Below are 21331 nucleotides of genomic sequence, written 5' to 3'. Positions count from 1 at the left end.
GGGCGGCGAGGCGGTGCGCGCTCCACGGACTGGCGGGAGGGAGCCGGGGCGGAGGGGCGGCTCGCCGGCCAAGCAGAGCCCCCGAGTCGGGCTTGCAAAAGCGGAGGGGCCGGGCGGACTGTGTTCCGACAGCAAGCGCGACTTAGCGTCTGGGAGGTCAGAAATTAACAGCTCTGCTCGGAAAGCGGGAAGGCTGGAGGACAAAGGGAGGGAGAGCTGCTGAGCCCCCTGACAACAGAGCTCAGTTTGGTGGGGAACAAAGGCGCTCGCCAGCGCCATTTCCCCCGCCCATCCCCCAGCCGAAATCCCAAAGGGAACTGGTTCCTGCCAGGGAACTTGCTCGCTCCGCGCAAACACCCAACTCTGCGCTTCTGCGGAGCCAAACCTCCGGCAGCGGATCTGACTCCCTCCCGCTGCCACAGGGCCCCTCCTGAAGTGGATCACCTAAGGAGAAGCGATCTAAGCCTGCCCCTCCTGCCCCCGAGCACCTTGCCTACCCACCCCAGCTAATACGCCAGATCCCCAGCATCACAAGCCTGGCAGGGTGCAAGTAGCCCAGACGAGCCACACCACCCCACAGTGAATCCCGCCCCTAGGAGAGGGGAAGAGAAGGCACACACCAGTCTGACTGTGGCCCCAGCGGTGGGCTGGGGGCAGACATCAGGTCTGACTGCGGCCCCGCCCACCAATTCCAGGTATACACCACAGCACAGGGGAAGTGCCCTGCAGGTCCTCACCACGCCAGGGACTATCCAAAATGACCAAGCGGAAGAACTCCCCTCAGAAGAATCTCCAGGAAATAACAACAGCTAATGAGCTGATCAAAAAGGATTTAAATAATATAACAGAAAGTGAATTTAGAATAATAGTCATAAAATTAATCGCTGGGCTTGAAAACAGTATACAGGACAGCAGAGAATCTCTTGCTACAGAGATCAAGGGACTAAGGAACAGTCACGAGGAGCTGAAAAACGCTTTAAACGAAATGCATAACAAAATGGAAACCACCACAGCTCGGCTTGAAGAGGCAGAGGAGAGAATAGGTGAACTAGAAGATAAAGTTATGGAAAAAGAGGAAGCTGAGAAAAAGAGAGATAAAAAAATCCAGGAGTATGAGGGGAAAATTAGAGAATTAAGTGATACACTAAAAAGAAATAATATACGCATAATTGGTATCCCAGAGGAGGAAGAGAGAGGGAAAGGTGCTGAAGGGGTACTTGAAGAAATCACAGCTGAGAACTTCCCTGAGCTGGGGAAGGAAAAAGGCATTGAAATCCAAGAGGCACAGAGAACTCCCTTCAGACGTAACTTGAATCGATCTTCTGCACGACATATCATAGTGAAACTGGCAAAATACAAGGATAAAGAGAAAATTCTGAAAGCAGCAAGGGGTAAACGTGCCCTCACATATAAAGGGAGACCTATAAGACTCGTGACTGATCTCTCTTTTGAAACTTGGCAGGCCAGAAAGAATTGGCAAGAGATTTTCAGGGTGCTAGACAGAAAAAATATGCAGCCAAGAATCCTTTATCCAGCAAGTCTGTCATTTAGAATAGAAGGAGAGATAAAAGTCTTCCCAAACAAACAAAAACTGAAGGAATTTGTCACCACTAAACCAGCCCTACAAGAGATCCTAAGGGGGACCCTGTGAGACAAAGTCCCAGAGACATCACTATAAGCATAAAACATACAGACATCACAATGACTCTAAACCCGTATCTTTCTATAATAACACTGAATGTAAATGGATTAAATGCGCCAACCAAAAGACATAGGGTATCAGAATGGATAAAAAAACAAGACCCATCTATTTGCTGTCTACAAGAGACTCATTTTAGACCTGAGGACACCTTTAGATTGAGAGTGAGGGGATGGAGAACTATTTATCATGCGACTGGAAGCCAAAAGAAAGCTGGAGTAGCCATACTTATATCAGACAAACTAGACTTTAAATTAAAGGCTGTAACAAGAGATGAAGAAGGACATTATATAATAGTTACAGGGTCTATCCATCAGGAAGAGCTAACAATTATCAATGTCTATGCACCGAATACCGGAGCCCCCAAATATATAAAACAATTACTCATAAACATAAGCAACCTTATTGATAAGAATGTGGTAATTGCAGGGGACTTTAATACACCACTTACAGAAATGGATAGATCAACTAGACACACGGTCAATAAAGAAACAAGGGCCCTGAATGAGACATTGGATGAGATGGACTTGACAGATATATTTAGAACTCTGCATCCCAAAGCAACAGAATATACTTTCTTCTCGAGTGCACATGGAACATTCTCCAAGATAGATCATATACTGGGTCACAAAACAGCCCTTCATAAGTTTACAAGAATTGAAATTATACCATGCTTACTTTCAGACCACAATGCCATGAAGCTTGAAATCAACCACAGGAAAAAGTCTGGAAAACCTCCAAAAGCATGGAGGTTAAAGAACACCCTACTAACGAATGAGTGGGTCAACCAGGCAATCAGAGAAGAAATTAAAAAATATATGGAAACAAACGAAAATGAAAATACAACAATCCAAACGCTTTGGGACGCAGCAAAGGCAGTCCTGAGAGGAAAATACATTGCAATCCAGGCCTATCTCAAGAAACAAGAAAAATCCCAAATACAAAATCTAACAGCACACCTAAAGGAACTAGAAGCAGAACAGCAAAGGCAGCCTAAACCCAGCAGAAGAAGAGAAATAATAAAGATCAGAGCAGAAATAAACAATATAGAATCTAAAAAAACTGTAGAGCAGATCAACGAAACCAAGAGTTGGTTTTTTGAAAAAATAAACAAAATTGACAAACCTCTAGCGAGGCTTCTCAAAAAGAAAAGGGAGATGACCCAAATAGATAAAATCATGAATGAAAATGGAACTATTACAACCAATCCCTCAGAGATACAAACAATTATCAGGGAATACTATGAAAACTTATATGCCAACAAATTGGACAACCTGGAAGAAATGGACGAATTCCTGAACACCCACACGCTTCCAAAACTCAATCAGGAGGAAATAGAAAGCTTGAACAGACCCATAACCAGCGAAGAAATTGAATCGGTTATCAAAAATCTCCCCACAAATAAGAGTCCAGGACCAGATGGCTTCCCAGGGGAGTTCTACCAGACGTTTAAAGCAGAGATAATACCTATCCTTCTCAAGCTATTCCAAGAAATAGAAAGGGAAGGAAAACTTCCAGACTCATTCTATGAAGCCAGTATTACTTTGATTCCTAAACCAGACAGAGACCCAGTAAAAAAAGAGAACTACAGGCCAATATCCCTGATGAATATGGATGCAAAAATTCTCAATAAGATACTAGCAAATCGAATTCAACGGCATATAAAAAGAATTATTCACCATGATCAAGTGGGATTCATTCCTGGGATGCAGGGCTGGTTCAACATTCGCAAATCAATCAACGTGATACATCACATTAACAAAAAAAGAGAGAAGAACCATATGATCCTGTCAATCGATGCAGAAAAGGCCTTCGACAAAATCCAGCACCCTTTCTTAATAAAAACCCTTGAGAAAGTCGGGATAGAAGGAACATACTTAAAGATCATAAAAGCCATTTATGAAAAGCCCACAGCTAACATCATCCTCAACGGGGAAAAACTGAAAGCTTTTTCCCTGAGATCAGGAACACGACAAGGATGCCCACTCTCACCGCTGCTGTTTAACATAGTGCTGGAAGTTCTAGCATCAGCAATCAGACAACAAAAGGAAATCAAAGGCATCAAAATTGGCAAAGATGAAGTCAAGCTTTCGCTTTTTGCAGATGACATGATATTATACATGGAAAATCCGATAGACTCCACCAAAAGTCTGCTAGAACTGATACAGGAATTCAGCAAAGTTGCAGGCTACAAAATCAATGTACAGAAATCAGTTGCATTCTTATACACTAACAATGAAGCAACAGAAAGACAAATAAAGAAACTGATCCCATTCACAATTGCACCAAGAAGCATAAAATACCTAGGAATAAATCTAACCAAAGATGTAAAGGATCTGTATGCTGAAAACTATAGAAAGCTTCTGAAGGAAATTGAAGAAGATTTAAAGAAATGGAAAGACATTCCCTGCTCATGGATTGGAAAAATAAATATTGTCAAAATGTCAATACTACCCAAAGCTATCTACACATTCAATGCAATCCCAATCAAAATTGCACCAGCATTCTTCTCGAAACTAGAACAAGCAATCCTAAAATTCATATGGAACCACAAAAGGCCCCGAATAGCCAAAGGAATTTTGAAGAAGAAGACCAAAGCAGGAGGCATCACAATCCCAGACTTTAGCCTCTACTACAAAGCTGTCATCATCAAGACAGCATGGTATTGGCACCAAAACAGACACATAGACCAATGGAATAGAATAGAAACCCCAGAACTAGACCCACAAACGTATGGCCAACTCATCTTTGACAAAGCAGGAAAGAACATCCAATGGAAAAAAGACAGCCTCTTTAACAAATGGTGCTGGGAGAACTGGACAGCAACATGCAGAAGGTTGAAACTAGACCACTTTCTCACACCATTCACAAAAATAAACTCAAAATGGATAAAGGACCTAAATGTGAGACAGGAAACCATCAAAACCTTAGAGGAGAAAGCAGGAAAAGACCTCTCTGACCTCAGCCGTAGCAATCTCTTACTCGACACATCCCCAAAGGCAAGGGAATTAAAAGCAAAAGTGAATTACTGGGACCTTATGAAGATAAAAAGCTTCTGCACAGCAAAGGAAACAACCAACAAAACTAAAAGGCAACCAACGGAATGGGAAAAGATATTTGCAAATGACATATCGGACAAAGGGCTAGTATCCAAAATCTATAAAGAGCTCACCAAACTCCACACCCGAAAAACAAATAACCCAGTGAAGAAATGGGCAGAAAACATGAATAGACACTTCTCTAAAGAAGACATCCGGATGGCCAACAGACACATGAAAAGATGTTCAGCGTCGCTCCTTATCAGGGAAATACAAATCAAAACCACACTCAGGTATCACCTCACGCCAGTCAGAGTGGCCAAAATGAACAAATCAGGAGACTATAGATGCTGGAGAGGATGTGGAGAAACGGGAACCCTCTTGCACTGTTGGTGGGAATGCAAATTGGTGCAGCCGCTCTGGAAAGCAGTGTGGAGGTTCCTCAGAAAATTAAAAATAGACCTACCCTATGACCCAGCAATAGCACTGCTAGGAATTTATCCAAGGGATACAGGAGCACTGATGCATAGGGCCACTTGTACCCCAATGTTCATAGCAGCACTCTCAACAATAGCCAAATTATGGAAAGAGCCTAAATGTCCATCAACTGATGAATGGATAAAGAAATTGTGGTTTATATACACAATGGAATATTACATGGCAATGAGAAAAAATGAAATATGGCCTTTTGTAGCAACGTGGATGGAACTGGAGAGTGTGATGCTAAGTGAAATAAGCCATACAGAGAAAGACAGATACCATATGGTCTCACTCTTATGTGGATCCTGAGAAACTTAACAGGAACCCATGGGGGAGGGGAAGGAAAAAAAAAAAAAAAAAGAGGTTAGAAAGGGAGAGAGCCAAAGCATAAGAGACTGTTAAAAACTGAGAACAAACTGAGGGTTGATGGGGGGTGGGAGGGAGGAGAGGGTGGGTGATGGGTATTGAGGAGGGCACCTTTTGGGATGAGCACTGGGTGTTGTATGGAAACCAATTTGTCAATAAATTTCAGAAAAAAAAAAAAAAAAAAAAAAAAAATAAACCATCAAACTTCAGTTAGCTCTCATATCAAATATTTTTCCAGATCAGGTGAATTTGAAAAACATTTGGGTTTCTAGTTTCTGGTTTTTGTTTTTTTTTTTTATGTTTATTTATTTTTGAGAAAGAGTGAGAATGTGTGTGTGCATGAGCACAGGAGGGACAGAGAGGGGAACAGAGGATCCAAAGCGGGCTCTGTGCTGACAGCAAAGAACCCAGCGCAGGGCTCAAATTCACAAACCATGAGAGATCATGACCTGAGCTGAAGTTTGACTCTTAACCAGCTGAGCCACCCATGCGCCCCTGGGTTTCTAGTTTCTACCTAAGAGTTTTAGAATGGCCAAACCATATGAGCACTTTCCTTCAAACCATCTAAATAGAGCTCTTTTACAGATTAATTTTAGCAATACCATCTGAAGGTAGAAAATATCACATAACTACAGCATACATATACATACACACATATATATGTACACGGTGTGAGGGGCACATAGCACCTGGCTCTGGGGGCCCCAAGCAGACCAGGTTCGGCCACTTACCGCTAACAAGATCCAAAAGCAGAGAGACCAGTGGTGGGGAAACAAGAAAATTTATTTCAGCGAGTCCCTATCAGGACCACAGCTGACTAGTGTCTCAAAGACTGTCTCAAAGTGCCGAAAATACTCCCAGGTTTTATATTAGGACAATCTGAAACAAAGGTCGATGAGTAGGTGCAGGGGGACAGTGAAAGTCAAGCTGATCATTGTCTTGAGGTCAGTCCTGTGGGGTCTTGCAGGCTCTGGACAGTCCTTACTGCTTGAGGGGCAGTTTCGGTCCCATCCTGGGATGCCTTCCCCACCAGGTCTTTTGCCTGAGTTAAGAGATAAACTGGAAAGAACTTAATCGGTGAGAAAATACAAACTGATGTCAAAAACGAGGTAGTTGAAGTCCTCTTTCATTTGACACACAGGAACATTGAGAGACACAGAAAACTTACAGCTTCTATTTTAAAATTACCTGCCATGAAGTAGGTATGAAATTGACTAGTTATAAAATTTGGATCTGAGTTAGTTTTTCCTGTAGATGGAATAAGTTAAGCTGAACTGTCGAGATGACTACAGCGTTTTAAAAAATATTTGTGGAGAAGACACTGAAGATGTGTTGTCTTTGTCAAGTCAGGTTCCAAATGACCTTTCCCCCTTTTGTTTTTTCTTGATAAGAATACCTCCCTAAAATTTGCACTTCAAAGACATGGGCTGGAAAAACCCAGGAGAACACTAGACAGAACACTGAGCAAGGACAGTTTAAAGGCACAGGGAAAACACTCCCCTACCCTGCCCCCCCAATGACTTTGATCCCCTTAAAGCCAAAAGTTTTATACTTACCAGCCTTTTGAGATAAATAGGGGAGGCTTGGGAATTGGTAGAAAGGACTGGTGTTCTTTGAATTGTTTCTGGAGTCACACCTCTGGCCCTGTGAAGACAGCTTTGTAAAACCAGGACGGCTGTTTTTAATTCCTCAGAGAACTGGGTTGCCACCTAATATCAAAGTGTGTATAAATACACACCCACCCACCTATAGGCATACCTTCTTTTCCTCTGGGTACATTTAGCTTGGGGGCAGAAGACCCCCCCCCCTCCAAAAAAAAGTTCCTCTCAGGCTCTGAATATCAGTTTCCAATTTGACCAGATTTCTGATTCTGGAGTTATTAAGTCCTTTCAAATATCTTGTCAAGTTCCAGCCAGGTCAAACAGTGAATATTTTTGGCAATATTAAACAACCTCCTGGACCCAAGAGGCATCCTCAAAGAGGGTTATGTAAAATATAGCATCTTCACAAGATCTAAAGTCGCTTGCAAAGATAGCCCAGGAAAGAACCAACAATCTGCATATCCCAGGCAGAAAAAAAAGAAAGTCAGGCTATGTTCTTTTTTTTTTTTTTTTTTTTTTTTTTTTTTTAAATTTTTTTTTTTCAACGTTTATTTATTTTTGGGACAGAGAGAGACAGAGCATGAACGGGGGAGGGGCAGAGAGAGAGGGAGACACAGAATCGGAAACAGGCTCCAGGCTCCGAGCCATCAGCCCAGAGCCTGACGCGGGGCTCGAACTCACGGACCGCGAGATCGTGACCTGGCTGAAGTCGGACGCTTAACCGACTGCGCCACCCAGGCACCCCAGGCTATGTTCTTAAGATGCAAAAGGAGACAAGCAAGAGGGAAATAGTTATTCCCAGGACAGAAAGGAAGGGATAATGTATGTGTATGTGGAAAGGAAGGGACAATGGTGAATTTTTATTCCCTTCTCTCAACTGTTTTTATTTTTGTTAATGTTTATTTTTGAGAGAGAGAGAGAGAAAGAGACCACCAGCAGGAGGTGGTCTGTTTTTATTTTTGTTAATGTTTATTTTTGAGAGAGAGAGAGAGAAAGAGACCACCAACAGGGAAGAGGCAGAGAGAGAGAGAGACAGAGAGAGAGACAGAATCCGAAGTGGGCTCCAGGCTCTGAGCTGTCAGCACAGAGCCCCACATGCGGCTCGAACTAACAAACTGTGAGATCATGACCTGAGCCAAAGTCGGATGCTTAACCGACTGAACCACCCAGACACCCCAGGAGGTAATTTATAAAAACTCTTGAGGATCCTCCTGGAGTTGAAGAAACACTTTAACTATGGCCGTTAGTTCGACCTTTGACCAAGGAGTGAGAGATATCTGAAGTGGATCACCTGTAGCCTGGAATGGTCTTATTTCAAAAGGTCACTGTGTCCCAGTCTCTTCAGAATGGAAAGCCAGTTCAGCCTGAGGCTTACTGGAGTGGGTACTCAAAGAGTAGAGGGGAGCAGTAAGAGTTACCACAGTCTTACAGTCTTGCGTTAGATACCTTTCCTCCTTTTTCATTAGCCTTTCGTAATGAATCTTTCACTGAAGCTGTTTTGGAACCTTGAAATCTTTTGGAGGCTTCTGCATGCCAGCTGCAACAGGTATCCCATTCTGTTTAATTTGGGAACTCTTGCTTTGCTTTGGAGTGTACTTCTTAAAGGAATGATCTTGTCTAATTGGAAAGTTCACCATAATGGCCATTGTAATTACACATTGTTCTCGGTGAAACTTTTTTTTTTTTTTTTGCTACATACCTGCAACTTCCAGGAGTGTAGTTCTTAGACACAAAATAAGCGAGTGCCCCGGAAGGTGACCTGCTCAGCCCTCTGGATACAGAGGATCTCATTCCTTTTAGTTAGGCCTTCGGGTTCCCAGCTAAACTAATACCAGAGAGGGAGCCACTGCTGTGCTGGGGATTGTGTTTTACAGCATGCCTCATCGCACAGTTTTCTCGAGGTTGGCAGGTGACCTAGTGTTAACCTAACCTGTTCCATGACCAACTGTCCTAATGCAGGAGTCTTTAAGTTAGGCGGCAAGCACTCTAACAGATCTTAAATGCTCCACCCATGCCCACCAATTTTTGCGGCATTTTGGCCTCCAAGATCCCTGCTAGCAATAGCCTTTATTTACATAAAACAAGACAAACATGTGCCCTCACATACCAGCAGTAACCAGACCATGGCATTGCAGACTGGCCAAGAGAGGGGCGTGCAACTAAAAGGAATGAACCGGCAATACACATCACAGCTAAGTGGAGGAAGCTTTACACAGAAGAATACGTACTGGATGATTCCACTGAAATAGGAACATGGCAAGAATCAAAAGTAGTTTATAGTTGTATAAATCAAATTAATAGTGCACAATCCTCCAACACAAATCTAAGTGTTGGAGGTTGATTGGAAGAAGGTTTGAAAGGACTGTCTGGGATGATAGAAATGTTCTACATCTTGAAAGGGGTGATAGTTACATGAACATCTATATTTGTCAGAGGTCCCTCATTGTTTATTTAAGATCTGTATATTTCACTCTATGGAAATGTTATTTCAGTAAAAGTAAAGGGAATCCCTTATATACTGATATAGACAGAGCTGCAAGATGTTTTCGTTTTAAGAAGAAAACAGACTACAGGGGCACATGGGTGGCTCAGTCGGCTAAGTGTTTGACTCTTGGTTCTGGCGCTCATGGTCTCATGGTCTGTAGGATCAAACCCAAGTGAGGCTCCATGCTGACAGCACAGAGCCTGCTTGGGATTCTGTCTCTCCCTCTGCCCCTCCCCAACTCATGTGCATGCTCTCTCTCTTTCAAAATAAGTTAATTAATTAAAAAAAAAAAAAGACTATAGAGCAGTATGCTGTATACTAAGTATAATTTATGTGTTCACATACATGTAAGTGTATATATATGTGCACGTATTTGCTCATATAACTTATATCAAGCAATCATAACCTACAGGATGTAGTCAGAGAGCAATTTTATTTTTGTGTCTCTTTTTATTTATTATTAAAGTATTACATAGAGTTATGTTAGTTTCCGATGTGCAACATATTGATTCTATACGTGACTCAGTGCTCACAATGGTGTTTGTCACCAAATGATATTACAATATTATTGACTATATTCCCTATGCTGTACTTTTCATCTCTGTGTCTTAGGTGTTTTGTAACTGGATGTTGTACCTCTTAATGCCCTTTTGCCTATTTCACCATCCTCCTACTTACCTCCCCTCTGGCAACTATCAGTTCTCTATACTTATGAGTCTGTTTTTGTTTTGTTTATTTGTTCATTTCTTTGTTTTTAGATTCTACATATAAATGAAATCATATGGTATTTTTTTCCTCTGTCTTATTTCACTTAGCATAATAACCTCCAAGTTCATCTATGCTGTCGCAAATGACAAGATCTCATTCTTTTTTAGGGCTGAATGATTATATAGTTATATATATAGCTATACATAGTTATATATATATACATAGTCATATATATATAGTTATGTATATATATATACATAGTTATATATGTATATACATAGTGTTATGTATATATACATAGTTATATATAGTTATATATACATAGCTATATATATATACATAGTTATATATACACACATAGTTATATATATAGTTATATGTATACAGTTATGTATATACTTTTTTATATATATAGTTATATATGTAGTTGTATATATAGTTATATATATATAGTTGTATAGTTATATATATAGTTGTATAGTTATATATAGTATATATAGTTATATATATAATCATATATATAGTTATATGTACATAGTTATATGTATATAGTTATATATACACAGTTATATAGTTATATGTATATAGTTATATACATAGGTGTATATATATACTTAGTTATATATATTATATAGTTATATATATGTACCACCTCTTCTTTATCCACTTATGTATCGATGGACACTTGGGCTTCTTGCGTATCTTGGCTATTGTAAATAATGCTGCAAAAACATAGAAGTGTATATATCTTTTTGAAATAGTGTTTTTGTTTTTTTGGGATGTAAACACCCAGTAGTAGAGTTATTAGATCATATGGTAATTCGATTTTTAATTTTTTTTTAAATTTTTTTTTTAACGTTTATTTATTTTTGGGACAGAGAGAGACAGAGCATGAACGGGGGAGGGGCAGAGAGAGAGGAAGACACAGAATCGGAAGCAGGCTCCAGACTCTGAGCCATCAGCCCAGAGCCTGACGCGGGGCTCAAACTCACGGACCGTGCGATCGTGACCTGAGCCGAAGTCGGACACTCAACTGAGTGAGCCACCCAGGCGCCCCTCTATTTTTAATTTTTTGAGGACCGTCTGTACTGTTTTCCCCAGTGGCTGCATCCATTTATATTCCCACCAACAGTGTAGTTTCCTTTTTCTTCACATCCTTGCCAACACTTGTTATTTCTTGTCTTTTTGATTCTAGCCATTCTGAAAAGGGTAAGGTAATATCTCACTGTGGTTTTGGTTTTCATTTCCCTGATGATTAGTGGTGTTGAGCATCTTTTCGTGGGTCTGTTGGCCATCTGTATGTCTTCTTTGGAAAATGTTTATTCAGGTCTTCTGCCCATGTTTTAATTGGATTATTGGTTTTTTGGTGTTGAGTGGTAGAAGTTCTTTTTATATATTGGATATCAGCTGCCTATCAGATATATCATTTGCATATATCTTTTGCTATTCAGTAAGGGTTAGGGCTAGGGCTAGTAGGTTGCTTTTTTGTTTTGTTGATGGTTTCCTTCACTATACAAAAGCTTTTTATTTTGAGGTAGTTCCAACAGTTTTTTTTTTTTTTTTTAATTTTTTTTTAACATTTATTTATTTTTGAGACAGAGACAGACAGAGCATGAACGGGGGAGGGGCAGAGAGAGAGGGAGACACAGAATCGGAAACAGGCTCCAGGCTCTGAGCCATCAGCCCAGAGCCCGACGCGGGGCTCGAACTCACAGACCGTGAGATCGTGACCTGAGCTGAAGTCGGAGGCTTAACCAACTGAGCCACCCAGGCGCCCCGAGGTAGTTCCAACAGTTGATGTTTGCTTTTGTTTCCCTTCCTTGAGAAGACATATCTAGAAAAATGTTGCTAAGGCCAATGTCAAAGAAATTACTGCCTATGTTTTTTTTTTTTAATAGTTTTATGGTTTCAGGTCTAGATTTAGATCTTTAATCCATTTTGAGTTTAGTTTTGTTCGTGGTGTTAGAAAGTGGTCCGGTTTAATTCTTTTGCATATGGCTGTTCAGTTTTCCCAGCACCATTTATTGAAGAGACCATCTTTTCCCTGCTGCATATTCTTCCCTCCTTTGTTCTAGATTGATTAACCATAAAAATGTAGGTTTATTTCTTGGCTCTCTACTCTGTTCTATTGATCTGTGGGTCGGTTTTTGTGCCAGAACCATACTGTTTGGATTACTATAGCTTTGTAGTATATCTTGAAATCTAGGATTATGATACCTCTAGCTTTGGTCTTCTCTCTCAAGATAGCTTTGGATATTCAAGGTCTTTTGTGGTTCCATGCAAACTTTAGGATTATTTGTTCCAGTTCTGTGAAAAAAATGCTTTTGGTATTTTGATAGGGATTACACTGAATCTGTAGATTGCTTTGGGTAGTATGGACATTTTAACAGTATCAATTCTTCCAACCCATGAGCATGGAGTAACTTTCCATTTGTGTTGTCTTCAATTTCTTTCATCAGTGTTTTATACTTTCCAGAGATTAGGTCTTTCACCTCCTTGATTAAGTTAATTTCTTGGCATTTTACTTTTGTTTGGTGGAATTGTGAATGATTCTTAATTTCTCTTGCTCCTACTTTCTGTCTCTTTAAATTTATTCAGTGGGACTAGTTTTTCTCTGTTCCTGAATGAAAACACAGTTCCCAAGACTGCTTTGGTTACTTTTAAGCAATAATTACTCAGTCACTTTAAGTTGTAATAGATACTTTCCATCCAGTAATTAAAATGTTCAGTCCAATATGATAGACTTTAGACTTGACTGACAGTTGAAACTTCTCCCTCCCCCAGCGTGGGCCAGGAGCAGATGGGAAGGCTTTGGCTAGGGAAGGGGGCTGCAGTCCTCTGCTCCATTCTCTTCTCCTCCTCATCTCTTTCTCTGCCAGTCCACTGAGACAGGCTTCTGACTCTCAGGCCTGGCACAGCAAAAGTGAGGAGGATTAAGAGGGAATAGGGGTGTTCTTATTTGACTGATACAAGTACCAGTTTTCTGGGTTTGGGAGATGTTCCAGCCAGCTTTCTTCCATAGAGACTTTTTGGATTCTTTGGAGATTTCCTGTCCCTGGGGCTCTCTCAGCTGCAGTGCTCTTTACATGGTCAAATGCATCTCTGCTCTGGCTGGTTATTTGCTAAGTCTTCCTTCATCCTGTGACATTAAGCAGCCACTTCCAGCTTCTTTCTGCTGAGGGCCCCACAATTTTCTATGTAGCTGTCTTGGACACCAAGGACACTAGCCTTCACTTCCCAGGGCTCAGACCTTAACCCATGGTGTCATCTGAGCCCTCTGAGTTTTCCAGGAAACCCTTTTCATCTGACTTAGGAGTGGTATCTCTCACCTTCTTTCCCTTGGGGGAGGGGGGGCATGGATGGATTCATGTGAAAATTCTCTCTTTCAAAAAACAAAAAGTCTTTAGAATTTCTCTTTTACATGATTCAGTGTACTTACCAATGCCTGTAGAGAGTCAACTTTACTGTATCCAAATAAAAAATAAAATCAACCAAAATATCAAGAGTTCTAAGGGTAGCATGTAGACCACGACATATGAATTTAACTTAATACAAATATATGACATAACCTCACTGAAGGGGAAAGAGAGAAAAGGACCTGACCTAAGTACTTTGGAAAACAGCTTTGTGACTAAATACCGTGAGCTAAAGACAAAAATAACTGTACATAAGCACCATGCTCTAGTTGGCAAGTTTGTTTGTCACAGGAGTACTAGTTAGCAATTCTGACAATACATACGAGGATTGATTATAAGAGGGCCCAGGATCAGTGACACCCCCGTAGCAATGAGCATACCTACTACCCAGATATTGGTTTCTAAATACCATTTTCCAAGGTATTGACTGATTTTAGGGCTTAGATAAGGAAAATAGTTTGGCATTATCTTACAGAGCCAGAAAGTGAAAATGTTCTCCAGGAAACAAAAAAAGGCAGGGTGTGTCAAAATTACCCAGGGCCAACATGAAGGACCTCCTAGTGGCCAAAGCTGGAATGATTTGAGCAACAGAATAAATAATGATCATACTAGATTATAACCTCAAGAGCAAAGTAAATATCCATGAGTCCACTGATAAATGATTGAATAAATAAATGGGAGGAGTGCACAAAGGAATAAATCTTTACAAAAGAATCCCGAATAATATTTGTAGATACGTCCTGCTTAACTTCCCTCCCCTTGAGAGTGGGCTGGGCTTAGTGACTCACTCCCAAAGAATATAGAATATATTCTGTAGAATATAGAATAGTAACATGCCAATGGAGAAACCTAGCAGATACCAGCCTCTTTAACCACGTGATCAAGGTTAACTTCATCAGTGATGTCATGTTGTTCTTCATGTTCCCCAGTGTGGTTCTATGGAAAGTACAGTTCCCCTCCATGGTGTTCTTCCCCCAAACCCAAAAACAGCAGTCTAATTATGAGAAAACATGAGGGACATTGTACAGTGTGAGGGACAACTTACCAAATACCTGACCATGAATCTTCAAAAGTGTCAAGGTCATGGGAAACAAAGAAGGACTAAGAAACTGTCATAGACCGATGGAGACATGACAACTAAATGCAACGGGGCATCCTGGATTGGATCCTGGAAGAGAAAATAAAGGACATTAGTGGAAAATGGTAAAATCCAAATAAAGACTGTAGTTTAGTTAATAGTATAGTACCAATGCTAATTTCTGGATTTTCACAAAGGTACTGTGGTTATGTAAGATGTTAGGGGAAGGTGGGTGAGGTATACACAGGAACTCTCTGTAGCATCTTTGCAAGTTTTCTGTAACTCAAAAATTATTCCAAAATTTTAAGTTTATTTTCAGAAATGTTCTTCTAATCTCCAACTCCCAACCCTTTTATACTCTCTGTGGAACATAGGGGTGGTAAGGACAAGCCACCTAGTTTTCTAAACAGTGTTTTTGGCAAGCCCAGAATGGTGGGGTCTGGCATCTCATTTTGGAGTATAATTTTTATTATCTTTGAGCTTCAGCTATAGACTTCCATTTAAATTTCCTGTTATACTCACATATGTTTTTAAAAGTCTCTAGAACAATTTATAGAGGGGCACCTGGCTGGCTCCGCCAGCAGAGCATGCAGCTCTTGATCTCGGGGTTTTGAGTTTGAGCCCCACATTGGGCGTACAGTTTACTTTAAAAAAAAAAGAGAGAGAGAGAAATTAGGATGATACACTAGATAAACCAAAACAACAGTTGCCTGTGAAGAAATAATTTTCCTTAAAGAGAAGAGACAGCCATTTCTCACAATTTATTCATTCTATTGTACCTTCTGGAACTTGAGCCATGTGACTATTACACCTTCAAATTTTTTAACTAGGGAAAAACTGCTTAGTTGTTTTACTCTTCTCTTGAATCACTATTCAGGGAGTCAGGAACTATTCCTGTAATGTTATGACTTACTGAGAAAGATTCTTCTATGTTCTATGTTGTGTTCATTGAAAGTTCAGAAGTCGGGGCGCCTGGGTGGCTCAGTCGGTTGAGCGTCCGACTTCAGCTCAGGTCACGATCTCGTGGTCCGTGAGTTCGAGCCCCGCGTCGGGCTCTGGGCTGATGGCTCAGAGTCTGGAGCCTGCTTCCGATTCTGTGTCTCCCCCTCTCTCTGCCCCTCCCCCATTCATGCTCTGTCTCTCTCTGTGTCAAAAATAAATAAAATGTTAAAAAAAATTTTTTTTTAAAAAGAAAGTTCAGAAGCCATTTTTTCTTCATGATAATACAATATTTACAATATTATCTTCATGATAATACAGTAAAATACAAAATGTTTGCATTTGGGTTCTCCCTTGTTTCATCTTCACACATTTCAAAAAATGCTTGGTTTTTAGCAATGTGTCTGATAATTTGATGCTTCTTGGGTTGGGATTATTTCCACTGTTGGGTGGCTCAGTCCGCTAAGTGTCCCAACTTCAGGTCAGGTCATGATCTCTTGGTTCATGACTTCAAGCCTCGTGTCGGACTCTGTGCTGACAGTTTGGAGCCTGGAGCCTGCTTTGGATTCTTTGTCTCCTTCTCTGTCTGCCCCTCCCCTGCTTTGTCTCTCTCTCTTTCTCTCTCTCTCTCTCTCTCTCTCTCTCTCTCTCTCTGTCTCTCTCTATCTCTCAAAAATAAATAAACATTTAAAAAAATTTTAAGTCATTAGAATGGATATCCCTGAGCATTTTTACGTTTCAGGAAGGGACCCCAAAAAGATCAGCTTTTTCATCTACCCAAGGCAGTTACCAACCACAGCTTTATTCATATATTCATCGCTCGCTATCCACTCTGTTCGTAGCAAGCCTCTCAAGCCTTATGCACCTACCTTCTCAAAGAGGACAGAATGGTAGTTTCATTGACCCAACTTCCAGTTAAACCAGCTCTTATCTCTACCAGTTCCTTAAATGCCATTCTTGTGTTGGAGTTGGTAGTTTGTATCCAAAAAGGGCCAAGACAGGAGAATCAGAAATGTCACTCTCCAAGTGTAGCATTCCAGTTTCTCTGGGTCCCCATCATCATTCCCCACCCAGAGCATCAGCTAATTACTGTAGCAGAGCGTACAGAAAGAGCTTGCTTTCTTTTCATTTTTCTTTTCTTTTCTTTTCTTTTCTTTTCTTTTCTTTCTCTTTCTTTCTTTCTTTCTTTCTTTCTTTCTTTCTTTCTTTCTATGTTTATTTATTTATTTTGAGGGAGAGAGAGAAAGCAAGCAGGGGAGGGGCAGATAGAGAGAATTCTAAGCAGGCTCCATGCTGTCAGTGCAGAGCCTGATGGGGGGCTCAATTGTATGAACCCTGAGATCATGACCTGAGTTGAAATCCAGAGTCGGACACTTAACCATCTGAGCCACCCAGGTGCCCCTTGCCTGGCTTTCCAAGGTGTATTCTGCAAACAGGATGCTAAACTTCTTTTTATTACTGCAGATCTTATGCTTTCTTGGTTGTTGAAATTTTTAAATAAGCATTTTTTTAAGTTAACTAATTAAATAAATATCTTTGCCGTTTCTTCTTTTCTTTTTAGCAAGTCTTTCCCCTTGTTTAACAGATGCGTCCCTCAAACACCCGAGTGCTATTCCTTGTTTGCATCTGTTTTGATAAATGATGTTGACACCCTCCATCAAATTCTAAGTGGAATAATGTCCGGAAGAGACACAATCCTTGGTCTGTGTATCCTCGCATTAGGTAACTTTAAATTGCTTTTCTTTCAGTGACTCTGCCAAAGTTTCTAGCACTTGCGTATGTTGTACGATGAGAATTAGCCTCTTAAAGATAAAAGTTCACATGTTTTCTTTATAAAGATTTTCAGTGTTTCAGGTTCAAGTGGGAGAGGGGACAATAAGATTAGGGAGACACCAGCTGGCTCTCTGCCAAGAGGCCTCACCAAGTGTGGGTTGTCTTAACATAGTGGCCATGTTCCGGTACCTGGTCCTCAGCTCTGCATAAGGATGGATGTGCAAAACATATTGCCAATTTGCTAACTGGCCATGAAAAGTACAACTGTCAGGGGGACCAGAAAGCCATGTCTTCTGGCCAGAATGCCCTCTCCCCATAGGCAAGCCAGATTAGAAGGCCGCATGGGAGCAAGAGTAGGAGGCGTGTGTATCTGTGTTGAATAGCATCAGAAGGCAATGGCCTGAGGTAGCCAACCACCTGCTTTGGGTTGTAGGCAGGTCAAGGCCTTGAGCTGTGACATGCCTCTTCTGGGCATTTCTGGAAGCAGCTACCCACTCTTGACCCTTTAACTTCCCATTTCAACTTGATGAGCCCCTTTAAGAGTTGACTTTCTCTTTGAACAAGTTGATACATTCTGCTGTGTGGGCAGTCGTAGTGGCCTGTTATCTGCCCCTTCTCCAGTGGCTGCTTCCCAACCTTTTTGTTGAAAGGAATTCTTTGATCAGCCATGATTTTGCCAGTTTACTCATCAGATTTTCCCTAATTTCCTTACCAAAATGTTACTAATTCCTGCATACTTGGGAATACTTAACTCATCATCATTATGTAACTTCCGGACTTCTTAGGACCCAGATGTGCCAGGAATTGTGCTTACTTTACTCATTAAAGCCTTGTCAGAATCCTGTCACCATTTGTAGGAAGGGAAACTGAGGCATAGAGAGGTTAAGTGACTTGGCCAAAGTCAGGCAGTGAGTAGAGTAGGTGGCAGAGCTGAGACCCAACCCAGATGTATCTGATCCTCAAATCCACATTCTTAACCACTACACCAAAGTGTCTGTAAGTAATGCTGATTTCTTTTTTTTTTTTAATGTTTATTTTTGAGAGAGACAGAGCATGAGTGGGGAAGGGGCAGAGGGAGAGAGAGGGAGACACAGAATCCTAAGCAGCCTCCAGGCTCTGAGCTATCAGCACAGAGCCCCACGCGGGGCTTGAACCCATAAACTGTGAGATCATGACCTGAGCCAAAGTTAGATGTTTAACCTACCGAGCCACCCAGGCGGCCCCAAGTAATACTGATCTCTTGTTTAGGAAAAATGTAAAATTATATATAAACTCACTGCAATACTTAACATAAGGTCATAAGCTTAAAACCCCAAATACTGGAAAATAATATGCGGATTTTTTTACATATACAGCTTACCATATAATTGGAACCTTAAATTTTTCATTTCTAAAGGCATTAATTTTTCATATTTAATAAAAATTCCTGAGAACATTTAAAGTTAAAACTTTATATAAGCCAAATAAGAAGTGAAAAGAGTTAAGTGTGGTCAATAATAAACCATTATTATTATTATTATTATTATTATTATTATTATTGTTTGGACTTAAAAAAACGTTTTGGGTATTTGGGAATAAGACCTGATTTAAAAAAAAAATTAATAAAAGAAGAATTGCTAGGATTTCAGAAGCTGACTTACTGTAGCAGACTGAACTTATATATGCTTTAGACAGTACCCTGTGTATGTCTTGTTATTTTTTTTAGTAGATCTTTAAGATATTTAGCGATTGAAGGAAATTCTCAGTCCTCCCTCCTCTGGGAGTCATTAAAGCCCTGCCATCATTACCTTCACACCTCGGTTGCTGTTGGGGTTTATATATTTTGCTTAATTTTTCAGCCTTGTCTTTGGCCATGATGTTCACCTTCTGGTTCATCACCACCCTTCTGGTTCACATTTTCATTGCACTGACTGTTTCTGGACTGCTGTGTAAGTATTTCTACTTGATTGATTTCTTTTTGATTAAATGCAAAGCCTTTCCATTAAGTACGGAACTTACAAGTTGGCACTTTTAAGCTAAATGGGGCTCAGAGAGTCTCTCATCCAACCCTGTCATTTTAATATGAGAAAACTTGGGCCCAGAGAGGACAAAGGGAGTTGTTTGTGTTGCAGATATTAGCAAATTTGATGCCAATCTGTTGTCTCTGCTGCACTCGGCTGCTGCTTAGTCAGGCCTGCCAATCCAGAGTGGTCCTGGTGACCATACCATTAACAGACGACTCCAAGTCTTATGGAAGACTTTTAAAGAATGTCTTCTGAACTTCCACATCAACCATTGATCTTGGGTCCCCACAGTTGTCATGCAAAGGCTCCAGTCTAAAAAGACTCAGGCCCTGAGCTGGGGAGGGTCCCAAACAGCCTCTCCTGTACCTGCTGGTTCCCCTTTTGTGGCTGGAATGTGGGTCCATCCAAGAGTTATCAGGAAAGGACGTCTGAGAGGTAGGGGCACACAGGAAGTTCAAGGCAGCAGCTATTTACCAACTGGCATGGGACATTTTAACTTTTAATAATCGATATGACTATAGAGTCTCATTCCCCTTAATCTGCCCTCAGCAACTTAGAGCCCTACGCCTCACAGGTGCACAGCGTGCCATGCTGGAGGACAGGCACCACAGCTTGTGATGGATACTTTCTCACTTAGGACAAGTAAAGACGAACATGACCTTCCTGTGGTGGTGCTGTAGGTGGCGTTGTAGTGTTTAAACAGAGAGCGGTTGCAATATCAGAGTGTCTACCCTGTCTTGTGACCGCCAAGCCGACCTCCCAGTTCCCACAGGAGTTGTCACCAGTGGAGCTCACTGGGCAGGTCTAGACTTTGGACTCTAATGTTGTTCCCCTCACTGTCCTGTCCGTGCACTTTCCTCCCTGCTCACGCCCATGCCCAGTCTGTAGGCTGGGCTGACAGGATGCACCTGTGTTCTAGCATCACCTTCCCGTGCCTCCCAAGGACAAGCAGCCACTGAGGGTCTGGGCGGTCCTTGGGGAGGCCACCCTGCCCCTGCCCAGCTCCTTCAGAGGGTCGGTTGTTACACATCAAGCCCCAGTCCCGTGGGACCCACTGCCGGAGCCAGGCCACCCAGTGCTGGGGGTTGGGGGAGGCGGTTATCCCACGCGCATGTGCTGAATTCCCCTGGTGTTTTGCCTTCTAGTTGTCTGTGGTGTCTTATGGTGGCTGTATTACGACTATACCCATGACCTCAGCATAGAATTGGACACAGAAAGGGAAAATATGAAGTGTTTGCTGGGGTTTGCTCTTGTATCTACAGTAATCACGGTAAGAGACACCCTTCCAGCAGGAGGTCAAGTAGCTCGCTAGAACTCTGAAATCCAAATAATTTAACCAAAAACAACTAGAATTTGGTTTTGTTGTTGTTGTTTTTTAATCTCAGAGTATGCATTACGTAATAGTATGGTGAATACACATACATGTTTAGGACTTTCTCTCTTTTATTTGCAATACCTACATAGGGATAAATCAAAACCTTCCAAAAAACAGGAAAAAAGAAGGCCTTACCTTCTTTCCAAGTCATTTCTGCCATCTCTCAGAGGTTAATTTCCTACCTGTGCTGATTCGTTTTCCTTGAATACAGTAGAACCATTTTTACCCCCAAGCAGCTATAAGGTGGACCCTGGAGGGGGGCAGACTTACGACAGTTCCTCTTTCCTGTTTGTGAGCAGACTCCCCGTTCCAGCCAATGGATGCTCTGCTCCCTCCAGGGTGTGACAGCTCCCACTGCCCTTGAACACAG

General features: G+C 41.4%; 1 protein-coding gene across 8 annotated transcripts in view; it reads left to right on the top strand.

Moving 5' to 3' along the window:
- SLC44A3 (solute carrier family 44 member 3) overlaps positions 1–21331 on the top strand; it is a 116681-nt gene that overhangs the window by 22776 nt on the left and 72574 nt on the right. For 7 of the 8 annotated variants that reach the window (XR_007154598.1, XR_007154599.1, XR_007154597.1 and 4 more), the window contains exons 6-8: positions 17372–17532; positions 19422–19511; positions 20732–20856. Coding sequence is in view for 1 of the 8 variants with exons in the window: in XM_047869641.1 (XP_047725597.1) it covers positions 17372–17532; positions 19422–19511; positions 20732–20856 (376 nt within the window). In the remaining 7 variants the exon portion in view is untranslated. The remainder of the gene's footprint in view (positions 1–17371; positions 17533–19421; positions 19512–20731; positions 20857–21331) is intronic. The other variant, XR_007154600.1, reaches the window with a different exon arrangement.

Source organism: Prionailurus viverrinus, chromosome C1, assembly GCF_022837055.1.
Source record: "Prionailurus viverrinus isolate Anna chromosome C1, UM_Priviv_1.0, whole genome shotgun sequence".
In the NCBI taxonomy this organism is placed as follows: Eukaryota; Metazoa; Chordata; class Mammalia; order Carnivora; family Felidae; genus Prionailurus; species Prionailurus viverrinus.
This window is presented reverse-complemented; position numbering and strand designations above follow the sequence as displayed.